This window comes from Vipera berus, assembly GCF_964194415.1.
Source record: "Vipera berus genome assembly, chromosome: 13".
NCBI lineage: Eukaryota > Metazoa > Chordata > Lepidosauria > Squamata > Viperidae > Vipera > Vipera berus.
Window position 1 is genome coordinate 15,182,532 of NC_138216.1, and position 20,267 is coordinate 15,202,798.

General features: G+C 42.0%; 1 protein-coding gene across 1 annotated transcript in view; it reads left to right on the top strand.

The window, feature by feature from the left end:
- ABAT (4-aminobutyrate aminotransferase) overlaps positions 1-20,267 on the top strand; it is a 76,060-nt gene that overhangs the window by 18,415 nt on the left and 37,378 nt on the right. The window contains exons 2-5 of the mRNA XM_081338562.1: positions 10,458-10,591; positions 15,695-15,792; positions 17,897-17,926; positions 18,770-18,887. Coding sequence (XP_081194688.1) covers positions 10,522-10,591; positions 15,695-15,792; positions 17,897-17,926; positions 18,770-18,887 — 316 coding nt within the window. The 5' untranslated portion in view covers positions 10,458-10,521. The remainder of the gene's footprint in view (positions 1-10,457; positions 10,592-15,694; positions 15,793-17,896; positions 17,927-18,769; positions 18,888-20,267) is intronic.

Here is a 20,267-nt window from a genome sequence, read left to right on the forward strand (position 1 = left end):
GTGGCACGAAAGGTTGTAAAATGGGGCAAAACTCACTTAACAAATGTCTCACTCAGCAACAGAAATTTTGGGCTCTATTGTGGCCGTAAGTCGAGGACTCCCTATAGGACATGAGAAATTGGAGAAGTAACAGTGCAAAATTGGGAAATAAAGTTGTTACTATAATATCAGTAGTAATAGTCATCTTTTTACGTAGCAAACTTCAGCAGGATAGGATAGGATAGGATAGGATAGGATAGGATAGGATAGGATAGGATAGGATAGGATAGGATAGGATAGGATAGGATAAAGGACCTTGGCGGTCTTCTAGTCCAGCCCCCTGCTCAAGCAGGAGTTCCTATACCATTTCAAACAAGTGACTGTCTAGTCTCTTCTTAAAGAGCTCCAGTGATGGAGCGCCCACAATTTCTGAAGGCAAATGTTCCACTGGTTAATTGTCCTCACCGTTAGGAAGTTCCTCCTTAACTCCAGGTTGCTTCTCTCTTTGGTCAGTTTCCAGCCATTGTTTCTTGTTTCTGCCCTCTAGTGCTTTGGAGAATAGCTTAACTCCCTCTTCTTTGTGACAGCCCCTCAAATACCAGAATACTGCTATTATGTCTCCCCTATTTCTTCTTTTCTTTAGACTAGCCAAACCCAAGTCCCACAGCCATTCTTCGTATGTTTTAGTCTTCAGGTGTTTGATCATTTTATTTGCTGCTCTTTGAACTTTTTCCAAAGTCTCAACATTGTTTTTGTAGTATGGTGTCCAAAATTGGTTGTGTTTCTCCCTTTTAGAAATACTTCATTGCAAAGCTGCAGACGGTCTAATTTTAGCCATCTCCAAATTCTATTTTGCCCCATTCATTTCCCTCCACCGTTATCTTAGAAGTAAGAATTGCAAATATCCTGCCTGACTTGCTTCTGGGTGGTTACTACAGCAACCGGGTAATTGCTGAGATGAAGCAGTTGCCAGGAGATTGATGGTGCACAGCCCCCCCTTCCCTTCCCCTTCATTGCTTCCACCACCACCCCTTGCTCCCTTTCCTGTCCCATTATGGGTGCCATGGCAACCCACTTGGAATAAGCTGGGTTCCCTGTATCGAAGGAAGGTGTGTGTGTGTGGGGGGGGAGGCGCTGCAGAGGCTGGCATTCTGTGTACAAAGGTTTGCACCCAATGTGGCAGTGTATGCTGAATGTTTGTGCAAAGAAAAAGGGTTTTCCATCTGGATTTCCTGCTGGGCCCCTGAATTGACCACAACCTCCATTGGTGCACTGGTGACAACAATCTCAGAGCGTCAATCTCGGAGTCATTTCTCTTGTTTGGGAAAAATATGTTCAAGAAAGCCAGCTCTGACGGTCGGATCACCCACGTGCATTCAGCCAGGCACAGTTTCAACAGTGTCATCATGTTGCTCAGCCATCTTTTGCCGCGTTGAGTGTGTTTGCACAACAGACCCACATGCAGTAACAACAATGACACCAAAAAAAGTGCAAGGCAACATTTAAAACATATTTAATGTTTCTTTGTTTACTATCATCAATACGAAAATGATCTGTAAAATATGGCCAAATTCATCTCCCATACTGGACAGTTTTCCACAAATGATTGAGGTTTTTTTCCGATTTTCATGAGCACTGATGCATCCAGAGGGTTGGCTGGCTGTGAAGCTGTGCATTGATCTAATCCCACAAGGAAATGATTGTTTAGAAAGCACCCCACAATGGACTTTGATAGATACGATAACTATGTATTGGAGTGATATTTAAAAGGATGAAGGAAAAAAATGGATAGGAGAGGATAGATGAAAACCATAACCAACTTAGAAAGCTTTACAAAGAAGAAGAAAAAATGGGCCTCTCCGTCTAAAGGATATTTTAAAAAGGTATCTTAAAATATAATGGATTAGCATGTTGAAAGAAAAATCAGGCCCAGTTCCAAGCCAGGAATAAAAAGGAGGTTGCTTAAGAAAGAAGGTTTATTGATGAGCAGAACCAGCAACAGTATGTAGTTTTGGGACAGCTGACAAATTGATTTGATGAGTTCAAGGATTTTTATATAGTTTTACAGCATTTTGTAATTTGGAGGCTTGCTTTGTGTGATTTTGTTATTAGATTTGTTTAGCTTTTTTTCCGCAAAGGCTAGCAATGGGTTTAAAACACTGGCTTCCTTGGGTTTTAATCCTGTCAGACAAATGTAATTAATTTTATTGCATTATCTTTAATCTGTCTATTACCTCCATTGAGCTGTCTTTGTGCATCAAAAGGCTTGATTCATTGTTTCCACTTTTCCAGTAGCCAGGGGTTTTATGAATAAAACATTGTTTCAATATTTCTTTTCCTGAGCTTTATTTTTATGATTTGGGGGGGGGGGGGCATAGTAAAAAGGATTGGGGTTGGGCGTTCTTACCACAAGCTTCTCCAGGATGTCTCCCCTGTTCAGAAATGGGGCAATGCTTCATTATTTTATCTCCCATTGAATTTCACCCAACCAGTTGTCATGTTATTCGATGGAATTTTTTCAAAGGGTTGTACCCATTCAGTCTGGAAAATGTTTCCCGTGTTTGCCAAAATGTAGCATACAATGACCAATTCACTGATATTAGAATTAGAATTAGAATAGATCGTGGAATGGAAAATATGGAATGGAATAGAATGGAATGGAATAGAAATAGAAATAGAAATAGAATAGAATCATGGAATAGAATAGAATAGAATAGAATAGAATAGAATAGAATAGAATAGAATAGAATAGAATAGAATAGAATAGAATAGAATAGAATAGAATAGAATAGAATAGAATAGAATCGTGGAGTGGAGTGGAGTGGAATGGAAAATATAGAATTAGAATAGAATAGAATAGAATAGAATAGAATAGAATAGAATAGAATAGAATAGAATAGAATAGAATAGAATAGAATAGAATAGAATAGAATAGAATAGAATAGAATAGAATAGAATAGAATAGAATAGAATAGAATAGAATAGAATAGAACAGTTGTGGCACATATGAAGGGTGAACTCTTGAGAAGCCAGCTTCATCTCAGAATGCCTGAGATTTGGGGTTAAATCAGGATTCATCTCTATGCAAACCCAGCTTTTGCGGTGATTCAGACCAGATGTGACAGGATATCCATGGCTTGACCTCTTTCCTGTCAGTTCATTTTGAAATTTAAAAGGCAAGCCTTGGAAGGAGAGCAGAGAAATGGTGGGTAAGAGAAGGACTAGAGACTGCTTCTCTGCCTTGCTGTTTTTAGGATCGATGTTGGTGCCAAGTGGGAAAATCCCCTTACTTTTTTTTCCCCTGCAAGATCTGCTTTCCTTTGGTGGGAAAAAAAGACATTCCTTTTGCAATTTCTCCCCAAAAAGAACAGGTTTGCTGAGAAATTCTCCTGGGTGGGATGCTCTGTTTTTGCACTAACAGCCTGTGGGAATATTCCTTTTCTTACTGCAAATTTTCCCCCTTTGGGCCCTGCAGCCTCTTTGGCTTCTCCGATTTCCCAACACACCTTCCTCCCCCTATTTTCCCCACAACAATAGGCCAAAGGCTCTTTTAATCCCTGGGGATACCTTCTGAAGCAGCAGCTGTGAATCCAGGAGGACCCTCAAGTTATGAACTATTTGATCTGGGACAGGGGAGTGCAGCTTTATCTAAAAACAGAAATGGAAATTCACTGGTCTCAATGGATTTCTGAACGTAACATAAAAATAAACACAATGGCTGAGGTTTCTGTTGTTTGGAGGGGCATCGTTATTTGAGGCTGTGTCAGGCTATAAACGTTAACAAGCTAACATTGAACATTAAGAAACTAAGCCACTTGGGTGTAGTGGTTAAGGCTAGAAGTTGTAGTCTCTCACCTTGGGCATGAAGCCAGCTGGGTGACCTTGAGCCAGTCACTTTCAGCCTAGGGAGAAGGTGGCAAAACACTTCTGAAAATCTTGCCAAAAAGGCTGCAGGGGCTTGTCCAGTTGGTTTCTAAGAACTGGACATGATTGAACGGAAGGGGGGAAAGAAGGCTAATGCATTTGTTGACCTGACCAAAGTTATGCAATCCTGCTGTGAGGAACAACTTCTCTTCAGTGTTTGGTGACAGTGAAATCAAGCCAAAGGTTGTAATCCAATTGCCCCCCCTCAATTCCCCCCCCCCAAAGTCCTGACTTTCTGAGCGGAGAAACTGGAAATTGGAGTATCTAGTCGAGGGGTCCCCAACCTGTGGGCCACAGCCCACTACCGGTCCATGGCCTATTCACAACCGATCCATGTGAATGGTTGGCTGGTGTGCGCATGTGTGCACGCATGCACAGCTCCATTCATGTGAGCATTGCGAGCACTCGGAGCCCAACTCACGCGAGCGTCGTGGGCAGTGGTGGGATTCAAATACCTGAATAACTGGTTCTCTTCTTTGATGCAGGCCTGGGCCTCCGAGGCCTAGGACAGACTTCCGGAAGTGGCATCCACGCACTTCCGGCAGGCCGTTCTAGACCTGGGAGGCCTAGACTGGACTTCTGGAAGCCAGCTGGTTCTCCAAATGCAGCAAAATTTAGCTACCAGTTCTACCGAACTGGTACGAACTGGCTGAATCCCACAACTGGTTGTGGGTGTTCTCGGCCTCAATCATGCAAGCAACAGGTGCTCATGCACATGCGATCCCCTTTTCCCCCTCCCCCCTAGGCCACCAACCCAGAAACCTAACCTAACCATTCAAAGTTACAATGGCACTGAAAAAGTGACTTATGACCATTTTTCACACTTAACCACCGTTGCAGCATCCCCGTGGTCACGTGATCAAAGTTCAGATGCTAGGCCACTGGTTCATATTTATGACAGTTGCAGTGTCCTGGGGTCAGCTTTTGTGACTTTCTGTCAAGCAAAGTCAATGAGGAATCCAGATTGATTTAACAACCATGTTATTAACTTACGAAATGCAGTGATTCAATTAGCTGCGGCAAGAAAAGTCATAAAATTGGGCAAAATTCACTTAACAAATGTTTCACTTAACAACATAAAACGTTGGGTTCCATTACAGTCATAACTTGAGGACTACCTGTATTGGGTCACCCTGCTGGAATTAACCCTGAGGAAGAATCCTAACGATGTAGCATCAGCCAGTTGAGTCTGTGAGTCAGCATATGTGAAATTCAGTTTTCCAGCAGTTGAACTGCCTCTGATTTGCACCAAGATTTAGTTAGGCAAGAAAAGAGATATGGTCAAAATAAATGCATGCTGCTTGCAAACCAGAGAGACTCTGGTTTTTCAAGATTTATTAGAGCAGACAGGAATATCTTCAGCACAGAACTGTAGCTCATGCGTAGTGGTTTATAATGCTGCTGCAGTTCTTTAACCAGAAAATGTGAAAGTAGAAGATAAAAAGCAAAGAAACAACGAAAACTAGCATTTAAATTTGTGTGCTCGTTTGTAAAATTAACCTGACTAACTGCAAACACCCCCCCCCAAAGAAAAACACAAGTTTTTATTTAAAGAAGATGTTTTAAATTGTTTATCTGTCAAGAGAGTCCATGGGAGGGTTTTGAATCTGGATTTGTTGACTAAATTTTGCCTGCGGTTGCTTTTTAAAATAGGAAACGGGTGGAGAGGAACACCAGGGGATGTTTCTTGCATTTTAATTAAGGGTTTTAAATTCACTGCTTTGTATTGATGTTCATCCAAGCCTGAGTGGTTTTAAACAGCAGCAGCCAAAGGATTTACAAATGATGAAAATTGCCTGTATCTTCTGAGCAATGGATTTAAATTCAGGGATTTTGAGAACATGAGGTAATGTTGCAGCTGGAAGTTAGAATTGCCTACCATCTAAACTCTGGATAAAGACTCTAGCAAAGTAGAATCATAAAAACATTAAAAACACCAGAAGCTCCCTACTGGAAAGCTGGGTTTGAAATCCTTTTGCATTGTCTCATCCTGGAGATTTTTGACCAACCAATTCAGGATCTCCATTTGCTTATTTGTGCTATGTATTTATTTTGGTTGCATTTTCTTCCAAGAATCCCCGGGACAGATGTTTGAATACAGAACATAGAATCATAGGGATAGAAGGAACTTCAGAGGTCTTCTAGTCCATGGCTTTTCAACCGGTGGTACGCGTACCACTAGTGGTACGCGAGCACCTGGCTGGTGGTACGCGGTATCGCCTGCCTCCCCCCCGCTGCCTCCTCCCCACCCCCACCCCCGCGCTCCGCTCCTTTCCAGCTCACTTGCTGCCGGAAAGCATGCTGCTTGGCAGCGACCTGCAGGAACCCTACAGAGGGTGCGCGCAGGCGCAGAGCGACACCCCGCCGTCCCCAGGGACTTGTACAGCAACCGAATTGACTTCTGATCAGCGCTTCTTCGGGGCACACATGATTGAGAAGGCGCGTCGGAGTCCTAGGTACCGGTAAGGCGATTGGTCCGCTCCTCCCCATCGCCCCCATCACCCGCCAGCGAGCGCCTCACCAGCCACCAAACCCTGCCTTTCGAGCAGGAGCGGCCTTGCCTTGCTTGCCCTTGGCCACCCCCGCGGGTGCTGCTCTAGCGCAGAGAGGGCAAGGCCAGTCCCCGTTTGGCCCGCCATCCCCGGGAGAGCCCCGCACGAGTGCTTCACTGGCCACCGAACCCTGCCTTTTGAGCAGGAGCGGCTGTCGAGCCCAGGGCTTGACAATCAACTGGGTTTGGGGGGGGAAATCCATGCAGCGACCCAGCTACCTGGCCTGCCAGCTGCTCATTGCTCGCCCTGGAGCCTCCGCTGCCAGAAGCCTGCTTGCAAAAAGCGGGGCAGGCAGCAGCAGCAAGAACAAGAGCAAGAGCAAGCAGGGAAAGGCCGCTATGAAGCCCCAGGCTCAACAATCAACCAGTTGTGTGTGGGGGGGGAATCTGTACATCAACCCGGCTACCTGGCCTGCCAGCCGCTCATTGCTCCGCCGATCAGCTGGGAGGCTGAGACTCCGGATTTGAGCTGCCAACAGAACGCACACAGTGCAGGGAAGACACACCAAAGCCAGCCGCTCATTGCTCTGCCGATCAGCTGGTTTGCTGCGCGGATTCCTCCCCCCACGCCCACTGAGTTGATTGTCGAGCCCGGGGCTTGATAGCGGCCTTGCCCTGCTTGCTTTTGGCCAGCGCTGTGAGCAGCTGCCGCCACCCGCCCCACTTTTTGCAAGCCCCGTTATGCTGCCGTCGCAGGCTTCCGGCAGCGGAGGCTCCGGGACGAGTGAGATTGCCAGAACCGCGAATCGGCGTTTGCTCAGAAATGCCGATCTCGCTTCCTGTGCATCCCGCTTGCTTGCAGAAAGCAAGCTGAAAGCGAGTGAGCAAGATTGCCAGAACCACGAATCGGCGTTTGCTCAGAAACGCCGATCTCGTGCTCGTGCAATCTTCCTTGGTTTCAGCTTGCTTTCTGCAACAGAAAGCCGGTCGCAGGGGCGAGTGTTGCTCTAGCACGGAGAGGGGGAGGCCGGTCCCCGTTCGGCCCGCCAGCCCCGGGAGAGTTAAGTGGGCATCAGGTTTCTTGGTAAAAATGGATAAGGAAGGAAGGAAGGAAGGAAGGAAGGAAGGAAGGAAGGAAGGAAGGAAGGAAGGAAGGAAGGGACAATGGAAGGGAGGGAGGGAGGGAAGGAGGAAACGACAAAGGGAGGGAAGGAAGAAAGGAAGGAAAGAAGGAAGGGACAATGGGAGAGAGGGAGGGAGGGAGAAATAGAGAGGGAGAGAAAGGGAGAAAGAGGGAGAGAGAAGGAGAAAGAAATAGGGAGGGAGAGAAAAAAATAGGGAGAGGGAGAGAAAGGGAGAGAGAAGGAGAAAGAAAGAGGGAAATAGAGGGAGAGAGAAGGAGAAAGAAAGAGGGAGGGAAATAGAGGGAGAGAGAAAGGGAGAAAGAGAGGGAAAGAGAGGGAGAGAGGAGAAAGAGGGAGGGAAATAGAGGGAGAGAGAAAGAGGGAGAAATAGAGAGAGGGAAAGAGAAAGAGAGAGGGAGAAAGAGAGACAGAGAAAGGGAGGGAGAGAAAGAGGGAGGGAGAGAGAGAAAGAGGGAGAGAGAGAGAGAAGGAGAGAGAGAGGGAGGAAGAGAGAAAAAGAGAGGGGGAGAGAGAGAAATTAAATTAGTAACATGATTGTTAAGTGAATCTGGTTTCCCCACTAACTTTGCTTGTCAGAAGGTTGCAAAAGGCAATCACATGACCCTGGAACAATGTGACATTATAAATATGAATCGGTTGCCAAGTATCCAAATGTAAATCACATGACCCTGGGGATGCTGCAACGGTCATAAGTATGAAAAATGGCATAAGTCACTTTTTTCAGTACCATCGTAACTTTGAACATTCACTAAGCGAATTGTTGTAAGTCGAGGACTACCTGTACTTTATCGTTTTTTTTCCTTTTTTGGGGGGGGTCACGCTTTTGACACCTTGCTGGGTGACTGGTGGTACTCGGACATTGCCTTATCCTAAAAGTGGTACAATGGGTGAAAAGGTTGAAAAGCCCTGTTCTAGTCGAGCCACCTGCTCAAGACTGGAGACCTTATACCATCCCAGTCAAATGGTTGTCCAGCCTGTTCTTGAAAACCTCCAGTGATGGAGCACCCACGACTCCAGGAGGCAAGCTGTCCCATTGATTAATTGTTCTCACAGTCAGAATTTTTTTTCTTTAGTTCTTGGTTGGATAGGACAGGACAGAATAGAACAGAACAGAAGAGTAGAGTTGAAAAGGACCTTGGAGGTCATCTAGTCCAAACCCCTGCTCAGGCAGAATACCCTATACAATGTCAGACAAATGGTTGTCCAATCTCTTCTTAAAAACTTCCAGGGGGAGAGACTTCGAAAGACAGTAATAGAAAGCTTATCACCATGTGTCACTTTCAGCACATTGGAAAGTCAGCCTCAAAAATGCCTCCAAGAGAAAAAAACATTTTTTTTCAAGCAACCAAAAACATGGTGCTAAATGGGAGAGTGGGGAGGGGTTGGGGGGGAGAGAGGTTGTATTTGTTTTTTATTTGTTTTTGCAAAGGATGACCGGTATAATGCTCAACCAGATAGCATGATAGGCATTGGAAGAGAAGAACTGAGTTAGTCTCTGGTAGCCAAAACTTAGAGAGAGCCAGATAGCACCTTTTCTGACTCAAAATTGTATTGAAAGGCATACATTTGCCTCAGTGTCAGCCCCGCCAGGGAGACCAGATCAAAAAAATCAATTTGAATGAAAAACAGGTGGAAGATAACAGAATAAATCTTTTTGTTAGACCTACATTTTGTCCCAGTTTAATGCATGGTGGCAGTTGGTCGGCAGTTTGGCGGGTCAAATCCCGAGTGCCGCGTAACAGAGTGAGCGCCTGTTACTCGTCCCAGCTTCTGCCAACCTAGCAGTTCGAAAGCACGTAAAAATGCAAGTAGAAAAATAGGGACCACTACGGTGGGAAGGTAACAGCGTTCCGTGCGCCTTCGGCGTCTAGTCATGCCGGCCACATGACCACGGAGACGTCCTCGGACAAGCGCTGGCTCTTCGGCTTTGAAACGGAGATGAGCACCGGCCCCTAGAGTCGGAAACGACTAGCACGCATGTGCGGGGGAACCTTTACCTTTACCTTTAATGCATGGTGACCATTATGGCCAATGGTTTCTATGTTTGAGTCACAGGTTTCCTAATGCAGTGATTTAACATTTTGAACAAATACAGATAATCCTCACTTAATGATGCCCCCCAAAGGTATTTACAACCTGATTTCAAAGTTCAGATGCTGCCCCTCCCCAGAGTCACATGATCACATTTTGGCCTCTTGGCAACCAAGTCACTTTTAAACCATTTGCAGGATCTCACAGTCACGTGACCATGATTTTCAATATTTTCTTGACAATTTCCAGTCTTCCGGTTTCCAACAAAAAAAAATGCTGATTGGATAAAGTGGATTCACTTAACGACTGTGGCGTTCTCTTTAACGGTTGCTGCAAAAATCATAAAATCAGGCATGGTCCCATGGTGACCCAATTAACCACCACAATCAATGACATGACTGTAATTCTAGGCTCAATGTGTCATAAGTCAAGGACTACCTGTAAATCACAACCCCGCAGCCCACAGAGCAAAATTTTTAAAAAATATGGTTTACAAATATTAGTGATTGAGATTACTCAAATACTGAATGAAAGCCAAGTAGAGTAGCTTGTTCACACGGCAAAAGAGGCTAAGCTCAGGATCAGTTTTTGGGTAGGTTTTATGTGGTTTACTGTGATACATTAACCTTCTGGGTTGATTAATTTGTAGTTCAAGGTAATGGCCAAACCCAGAAACATTTCAATTACCAGCTGAAGCTTAGGAATCCAACCTGAGAGGTATTTGGCCACAAATGCACCATTTGCTTATTTGTGGGTTTTGCAAACCAGACTCTTAAGATCTAGAAGCTTCATGATATTTTTAAGAGAAGAGTCCTGTTTTGTTGGTCTTCCATGGTAAAATTATTGGAGAGGTTTCCAGTGGTAATTTTGCCTACTTCTCTTTACAGGTTATCAGCAGGAGGTGAGAAGAGAAATTCATTTTGCGGCTGAAGAAAAATCCCACTGACTAAAATGGCCCTGATGCTGCTCAATCGGCACGCAACATGGTCACTGCAACAGTGTTCCAGGATATTGGCAGTAGGTAAGTGGGACAGAAAAAAAGTTTATATGTCTATATATCAATAAAGGTAGTCCTCGACTTACAGGTGCAAAATTTATGTTGTTAAGTGAGACAGTTATTAAGTGAGTTTTGCCCCATTTTATGACCTTTCTTGCCACAGTTAAGTAAATCACTGCAGTTGTTAGTAACATGGTTGTTAAGTGAATCTGGCTTCCCCATTGTCTTTGTTTGTCAGAAGGTCGCAAAATTGCAGAATAGAATAGAATATTGGCCAAATGTGGTTGGACAGACAAGGAATTTGTCTCCAGTGCATAAGGTCTTAGTGTACGTACAACCGATAGTGATAAATCATGATCATAATCAACATAAAATACATTCATCATAAATCATAAGATACAATACATTCATCATAAATCATAAGATGCAACACTTAGTGATAGTCATAGGATACTCCTAACCAAACAACATCAATCATACTAGGGTACTAAATAAAACAATATAAATCGTAAGATACAAGCAACAAAGTTATAGTCATAAGAAGATAAGAATAGGTAATAGGAAAGATGAGGAGAATAATAGTAATACAGCTTTAATAAGTAGTTTGACGGTATTGTTGGAATAAGTTAAGCAGAATGACGGCGTTGGGGGAAAAACTGTTGTTCTGGTGTACAATGCCCTATGGCATCGTGTTGATCTGTCTGTCTATCTAACTATCTCTATCTCTCTCTCTATATATATATATCTATCTCTAATCTCTATCTCTATATCGATAGATAGGTAAACCGAAACAAGACATTTTAAAATGTGCATTAAAAAAGGATACAAAAACATATAATCAGGAGAACAAGTGGCTGTCCAGTGTCTTCTTAAAAGCCTCCAGTGATGGAGCACCTACAACTTCTGAAGGCAAGCCATATATAAACACACACACACACACACACACACACACACACACAGCTTTTTAAAGGTTTCATAGAGGTACACTATTTTCTAAAGAAAAGACCTTGGGGTTCTGTAAGAAGAAAGCTATTAGAAGAAACCTTGCATGAATGAAAGAATTGGATGATTATTATTTTTTTCTATTCAATGACCCAAAAGAGCTTTTTCAAAAGGTAACTGGACTTTGTTTTTTCCTTGAAGACATTTTGCTCCTCATCTGAGAAGCTTCTTCAGCTCTGAATAAGACAGCATTGGGGATTGAGTTAGACCTTGTTTACCCCCTTATTATAGACTAGTGTTTCTTAATCTTAGTAACTTGAAAATGTGTGGACTTTAACAAATGCTAGCTAAGGAATTCTAGGAGGTGAAGTCCATATATCTTAAACTTGCCAAGGTTGGGAAAGACTGCCTTAGGCTCTAAATCACAGTGGGACATCTGGACTCGGAATATATGAGTAGCTATATTGGCAGAGAATTGAGGTCAACATGAAATAAAAACCCTTTGATGTTGCAATTCGTGGGTCATGAAGAGAAATTATCACATGTGGTCCTAAAAAGCATATAGCAGCAGCTAGAAATACTGGAGTCCATGGAACACCCACAGTGCCTTCAGATCCCCAGAATGAAATGAAATGAAAATAAATCAGCTTAATTTATTTTTATACCACTCAAAGAAGCCCTGCACATAATTTTCCATAAGAACTTGACACAATGAGCAATAAAACCATGTGGCATCAAAATGATTCAAATACAGGATTAAAATAAAGTATATGTACAGATAATATTTTGGGAGATTCCAGGTGAGATAGATAAAAAACAAAATAACAGAGTTGGAAGGGACCTTGGAGGTCTACTAGTCCAACCCCCTGCTCAAACATATATAAATTTAATAAAATAAATAAAATAAATAAAAATAAACAGGAGACCCTATACAATTCCAGACAAATGATTGTTCAATCTCTTCTTAAAAACTTCCAGTGACGGAGCACTCAGAACTTCTGAAGGTAAACTGCTCTGTGGGTTGATTGTTCCCACTGTCAGGAATTTTCTCCTGAGTTCTAGGTTGCTTCTCTCCTTGGTTAGTTACCATCCACTGCTTCTTGTCTTGCCTTCTGGTGCCTGCCTATCTATCTATCTATCTATCTATCTATCTATCTATCTATCTATCTATCTATCTATCTATCTATCTATCTATCTATCATTATTTATCTGTCTGTCTATTTTGTCTGGGCTGCTTAAAATTCAAAAATTGTAGATTATGAAATACGCTTTCTGTACATCCATTGTCTGCCTCAAACTTTTTGAGCCCAGTTCTAATCTTTCTACAAGAAATTGCAGCAGATATAATAATCATTATGTTATTTCTTTTAGGTGACTCCCCCAAAACATGCCCTTGCCTGCCCCAGATCCTTTGCATTTGAAAATCCTTCAGGAAGACCCAACCCCAGTTTACTCTTCCCCTTGGCAGCCAGCCTTCTCTGCACCTCTGAATCATATGGTAGCCTCTCTCGGTGGTGCAGGATCTTCGTTTGGCTCCTGCGCCCAAGGAATGTTTGCAGCATTGTGTAAGCAGCCTTGGTTCGGTTCCCATGGGATGATTAGGGTCACTGCACAGCTTAGATAATTATTATTATTTTGGTATTAGTATCCCCATGCTAGGGAAAGCATGAGTGGACACAAGCTCCTGCACGTTATCCTGGAAGCATTTTATAAATAAAGCACATGTTCCCAGGCTGTGTGAAGAGCTGTTTACTTGCTGAGAGGCTCCTGACTGTTAGTTGCTCTTTTAGCTGTTCAAATGACACAAGTAGCCAAGCACTTTTGGCTGAGGATTGTGATTTCCTAGAAAAGTCCACAAATTTTCTTCTCTTCCCTATTTTCCTGTGGGGGAAGGGCACATTTCGCCTTCTTTTATTTTAAGGGTACTCCATTTGATATCCATAAAATGTATAGAAAAGAATTGCATATGTAATATATAAAAAACGTATCTATAGGTAGTCCTTGACTTATGACCATAATCAGCCCAAAATTTCTGTTGCTAAGTGAAACATTTGTTGAGTTTTGCCTCCTTTTACGACCTTTCTTGCTACAGTTAAGTGAATCACACTACAATTGTTAAGTTAATAACATGGTTGTTAAGTGAATCTGGCTTCCCCCATTGATTCTGCTTGTCAGAGGGTTGCAAAAAGGGATCACATGACCCTGGGCCCCAGCAACCGTCATAAATACGAGTCTGTTGCCAAGCGTCCGAATTCTGATCACGTGTCCATGAAAATGCTGAAATGGTCATAAAGTATGAAAAATGGTCATAAATCACTTTTTCCAGTGCTGTTGTAACTGATTGGTCAGTAAGTGAACTGTTGTAAGTCGAAGACTACCTATACATTACAATACATTATTGTATATAATTGCATGTTACTAGACATAATTAAATGATAGTATCCTTTGTTCAAGAACTTTGTGTGGCACCATAGAATGTCTTCTTTGATCTCACTATAAGGCTAGGCTGAGAGTTATCTAATCCAAAAACCCTAGTGTTCTTCATTAATAACAAATAAAAATATTCAGAATATCCCTTGGATGCAAATGACCTCACTTTTTATATTTTTTGGTGGGCAGGGGGTTATAAGTTGAGTTGCGGCCACTCCCTGTTCCGCAAATAAATGTTTGCAAACTTTCGATGCCAATTTAACTGGGTTCATTGCTGGCAGTCACAAGTTGGTGCTTAAAGGCTTTAATCCGAGATGAATTAATTAAAATGTCATTGATCGATCAAAGGGGAAAACCGGTTGGAGTGCCACTCTCGTTAAGCACCATTTTGCTTTGGGAACAAAATGGATTTGGGGCCTTCCTAGCAGCACCACTGGCGAGCTGACATCCTGCTGGCCAGCAAGACGCTGTTTGCGGGTAGTATAGTAATTGGATGCAGGATCTGGAGAGATGATTGAGATTGTCCTTGTGACTCTGGACAGCTGTTCCTCAGGAGTAGACCACAGAAACCATCATTTTGCAGTCAGCTTAGGGGTGGAATGGCTGGGAATTGGCAATTTCATCAAGTTTGCGCTCACAAAGCAGACTTTTATGGACATTAAGCTCAACAATGGCTCATTTCTTGATCATTCTTTTGGATTATTATTATTATTATTTGCATTTTGAAATGATTAAAACTCTTTTGACTAACAAGAGTCTTATTATATTAGTCATGTGAGTCTTCTGCTAATAGAGGGTGATGGTATAAATTTTAAAGTATTGAAAATATCTGTCTATGGAGATTCTCAGTCATCCAGATCATAGTTATCCCAGAGATGCTTTCTTGTCCAGTTGCCTCGTGAAAAAGCATCTTTGGGATATTAAAAATACATTATTTCTTTGGACTGTGCAGCCAAATCGTGCTGAGTATATATTGACTTTGGAAAGTTAACAGATTAAGGCAGGGGTCTTCAAACTTGGCCCTTTTATGACTTGTGGACTTCAACTCCCAGAATTCCTCAGCCAGGCATTTACTGGATTTACAAAATAAATCTGTTAAAGCATTGAAAGATTTTTACCTTGAAACAGATGAATAGAAAATTAGGTCTGGGACCCTTTTTGGGAGGATTAAAGAATATTTTTTGAAAACTCAGGAAAGGAATACAAGGTTGGTTTATTCTATCAGGACTAAACAAAGAAAATAGTTATATCTAGTTGCCCTCACTAGACTTTTGCTAACAAAAATGATTGATAAAGCATTTGGATGGTTTTTTAGACAAAAGATGAGTTTTAGGCAAGAGACTGTTGTATTTAGAAATCATGATATTAAAATACTGTTAAAATAGTTTATACTTCCTGGAATTAATGGAGAAATTACTTCTTTTTTAAGTTTTCTCTTTTCTTTTTCTTTTTTTGTTTTCTTTTGTATTTTTCTTATTTTTGTAGCCTGTATTAGCTTCTATTTTCATGTATAATTCTTCATAAAATTATTTGGAAAAAAGGGAACAAATTGGGCTTCAAATTGTAGTTATGTCTTAAATATCAGAAGCATTTCAAAACAAGTAGTTTTGGGGGAATTGTTAATATCTGAAGTTATATTTGTATACTCTTCATCAAATATCAATGCTGTACTCTCCGTATACATATGGATGTCCCTTCTTGAATATACTTCCTAGAGTCACTTCTTTAATTCATTTTTGTTTTTGTTTTTTGTAGGACTCCGAGGAATCAGCCAAGTGGCAGCTAAAATTGACATGGAATTTGACTATGATGGGCCACTGATGAAGACCGAAGTCCCTGGGCCAAGATCCAGGGTAAGTCAAGATGGAGACAGTCAAAAAAGTCAAGATGGGTACAAGCAAAAAAGCCAACACAGTGCTAGACTGCATTAACAGAGGGAGAGAATCAAGATCATGTGAAGTGTTAATATCACTTTACAATGCCTTGGTAAGGCCACATTTGGAATACTGCATCCAGTTTTGGTCACCATGATGAGACTCTAGAAAGAATGCAGAGAAGAGCAACAAAGATAATCAGGGGACTGGAGGCTAAAACATATAAGGAATGGTTGCTGGAACTGGATATGTCTAGTTTAATGAAGAGAAGGATGAGGGGTGACATGATAGCATTGTTCCAATATCTCAGGGGTTGCCACAAAGAAGAGGGAGTCAACCCATTCTCCAAAGCACCTGAAGGCAGGACAAGAAGCAACAGAATGAAACTGATCAAGGAGAGAAGCAACCTAGAACTAAGAAGAAACTTCCTGACAGTGGAGACAATCAACCAGTGGAACAGCTTGCCTCCAGAAGTTGTGGGTGCTCCATCACTGGATGCTTTTAAGAAGAGACTGGACAGCCACTTGCCTAGAATGATATAGGGTCTCTTGCTTGAGCAAGGGGTTGGACTAGAAAACCTCAAGATCTCTGTTATTCTGTTAAAATTTAGATTATTTATTATTTATTTTGTTATCATGTGTTTAATATTTTTAAAAATAACTCAAGGCAGCAAACATATCCCACCCACCTTCCTCCTCCTCCTATTTTCCCCACAACAACAACAACAACAATCCTGTGAGGTGAGTTGGGCTGAGAGAGAGTGACTGGTCCAAGGTCACCCAGCCAGCTTTCATGCCTAAGGCAGGATTTGAACTCACCATCTCCTGCTTCCTGGCCTGGTACCTTAACCACTAGGCCAAACTGGCTTTCTGGTTAAATCATGATGTTTCAATACTATTTGTACTTCCCTGGGTTGAATACAATAAAATAAAAAAATAAGAGAAACCAAAAAAGTTGAATAAAAAGTTGAATTATACTACACTGTATAACAGGGGTCCTCACCCTTGGCAACTTTAAGACTTGTGGACAAGTCCACAAGTCTTAAAGTTGCCAAGGGTGAGGACCCCTGCTCTATAAAATACGCTGTGCTGGCTGGGGAATTCTGGGAGTTGAAGTCCAGAGATCTTAAAGTGGCCAAGGTTGAGAAATACTTTACTAAGCTGTATTGGGCCTTTGGTTTAATGGGACACATAGCCCCAGCTATTACAGAAGAGCATTATGTGTGAGTCACACAAGCAGGACATATTTAAAAAATGCTAACTTATTATCATGTGTGAATGCAATTTTAGATTTCAGAGATGCCAGTAAGCCTAAGCACAACCTTAGACAAAACTTGAAAATAAAGCCCAAATGTCATAATATTTCAGCTGGGCGGCTATATCAGTTGGTTGATGTTCTTGCTTTGACAGAATGAATGAATGAATGAACCATTTATACAAAGGGGTTTTGGTGTACGTTGATGACATCCTGATATACAGCACAAATATGGCTGACCACGTAAAACAAGTGAGAGAAATGCTAAAGAAACTGTTGAATGGCAAACTTTATGTTAAGCTATCCAAGTGTGATTTTCACCAGACCCGACTGGATTATCTTAGCTACAGAATTTCCAGCAAGGGCATTGAAATGGACCCGACCAAAGTGAAAGTCGTAATTGAATGGCAACCCCCAAAGACTTGCAAACAGCTCCAGATCACTAGATTTCACCCAAGTGGCCTCAGACAACGAACCCAGGTTCAAATAGGAAATAGGTTGGACTTTTGCAACTGGGAGGTCTAAGAAAATTAGGATCTTGGGTTTCCTCTGGAGCTGCCACTTCTCCGTTTCATTTGAAAGAACAAAGCTGCCCATGCAGACACGATCATGATCCCTTCTCTTGGTGCAATGCACACCTGGGGCCTAAAGGCTTTTCCAGAAATTCAGTGTCTGGACTCTTTTGGCAGCTCTGCCTAGTTTCACAGGCATCTTCCTTAACCCAGGCTGGAGATGAATCTTCTGTCTCTAGCACAGGAACGTTACATCTCCTGAGTTTTCGACTGCTCAATCTTTATCATATCCTTTTCTTTCTTTCTTCTTCTTTTAGGAACTAATGAAACAGTTGAATGGAATTCAGGTAATTTCTCCAAATTCCACTTGAAAATAATCCCAGGTCTTCTACCCTTCAAATATTGGCCGCCGAATCACAAAATTGCATGAATGGCAGACTATTGACTTATGTATGCCTGTTTTGTTACAGCAAGGCCATTCTCCTGAAACTGAATAGAACAAAAATGGGATGCTCTAATTGCACACTCAATTGTATGACCAGAAAGTTGTTCTGGGACACCTTTCCAATTGCTTTGTTCTAACGTAGCCTTTTTTCCTGTAAACTGGGCTCTTCCCAACACTGTTGGTGAAAAGGCAAAATGTTACTAGGTGTCTCTCCTTTGTGGGTTTTTCTCCCTTCAGCAAAGACTGAAGAAATGATGGGAGGAACTCAAGAGGACTTCAAAAGTGAAAAGGCTGCTTTGTTCAAACCTCTTTAAAATTTCTGCAAATGAGGCTCCCATAACAATAAGACAAACCTGGAATCCCCTTACCTTTCCTGTACAATTTTTCATTATAATAAAATATACAAACCAAACCAAAACCACAATAAAAACTAAGACATAGAAAAATAAGAGAGCTTGAAAAAACAGAAAGCAGAAACATTATTTCTGTTGAGTAGTAGTTATCGTAAAAGTTTTCCCCAGACTGTTTTTCCCTCCTTTTTAATCCCCAAATCCCCAAACCATCAGAATTCCCTTATCTTTCCAAGTCAAGCATGCCTATACAGGTATGAAAAATGATTTGCAGAAATGGGACACCAGAGTTTCCTATTTTCCTGTGTTCAGCCTAAATTGTGGCTCATTTGATTTGACTCTCAACTACTTCTTCGTGTCAGGAAATCTCAGCTTGTTTCGTCTGTTTCTCTCAGAACGCAGAAGCGGTCCACTTTTTCTGCAACTACGAAGAAAGCCGAGGAAATTATCTTGTGGATGTCGATGGGAACCGGATGTTAGATCTCTACTCTCAGATTTCATCCATCCCAATTGGTAAGAATTCTTTTGAGTCTTTGCAAGATTTCAGATCTCAGCTGGAGCAACCATGGGCAACCATGAGCTTAAACCTTTCCTTTTCAGCATCAACAGCCCCCACCAATGATGCGTGTGGCAAATTGGAAGCACAGGCAGGAAAAGGGGACAGGTAGTCCTTGACTTTAAAGCCATCCATTTAGTGACTGTTTGAAGTTACGCCGCCGCCAAAAAGTCATAAAGCTGCCAGGTTTGGAGTCCCTGGTTATAAGAGGAAAAGTTGAATCTGAGCTCCTGGAAAAAGGAGGCGATGCAGGGGAAGCTACAGTAAATGGGGTGATTTTGAATCTACCAGATTTTTATGGGCAAGTTTTTAATTGTAGGTAGCTTTATTTTTATCTCTTCTAAGGAGAGGATGGTTCTGGAAGGGTGCCAGGTTTCCTTTTCAGCTACCATTGACCTGCCACTGAAGAAAAATATTAGAGCGCAGTCCTGCTGCAAAATTGACTTTACAAAACTGAAGGGCCCTGGTGGTGCATTGCTTAGAATGCAGCATTGCACTTTGACTCTGCCCACAGCCAGGAGTTCAATCCTGACCGGCTCCAGGTTGACTCAGCCTTCCATCCTTCCAAAGTCAGTAAAATGGGGACCCAGATTGTTGGGGGCAATAGGCTGACTCTGTAAACCACTTAGAGAGGGCTGCAAAGCACTGTGAAGCTGTAATATAAGTCTTATTGCTATTGTGTTCTGTTCTGTTCTATTCTATTCTATTCTATTCTATTCTATTCTATTCTATTCTATTCTATTCTATTCTATTCTATTCTATTCTATTCTATTCTATTCTATTCTATTCTATTCTATTCTATTCTATTCTATTCTATTCTATTCTATTCTATTCTATTCTATTCTATTGCCATGATGGTCAGTGGATGGAATGCAGTATTGCAGGCTGACTCTGCCCACTGCCAGGAAGCTCAGTCCTGACTGGCTCAAAGTTCACTCAGTCTTCCATCCTTCCGAGCTTATAAAATGAGGACCCAGATTGTTGGGGGCTCATATGCTGACTCTTTAAGCCACCTTTACAGAGGGCTGTAAAACACTGAGGCGTTATATGTTATATAAGTCTAAGTGCTGTTGCTATTGCTATTGTTTTGCCACAGTGCAGTGATTTGATATCATGTTCAACACATTCAAACATCTCAGAGTGAAAGGACAGTGGATAGAGCAGCAGGATAGAAATAAAATAACTACAGGTAGTCCTCAAGTTATGATCATTTACATGATGATTATTCAAAGCTACAACAGTACTGAAAAATTAACTCATGAGAGGTCCTCGCTGTTAAGACCATTGCAGTATCTCCATGGACACATGATCAAAATGTGGGCCCTTAACAACCATAT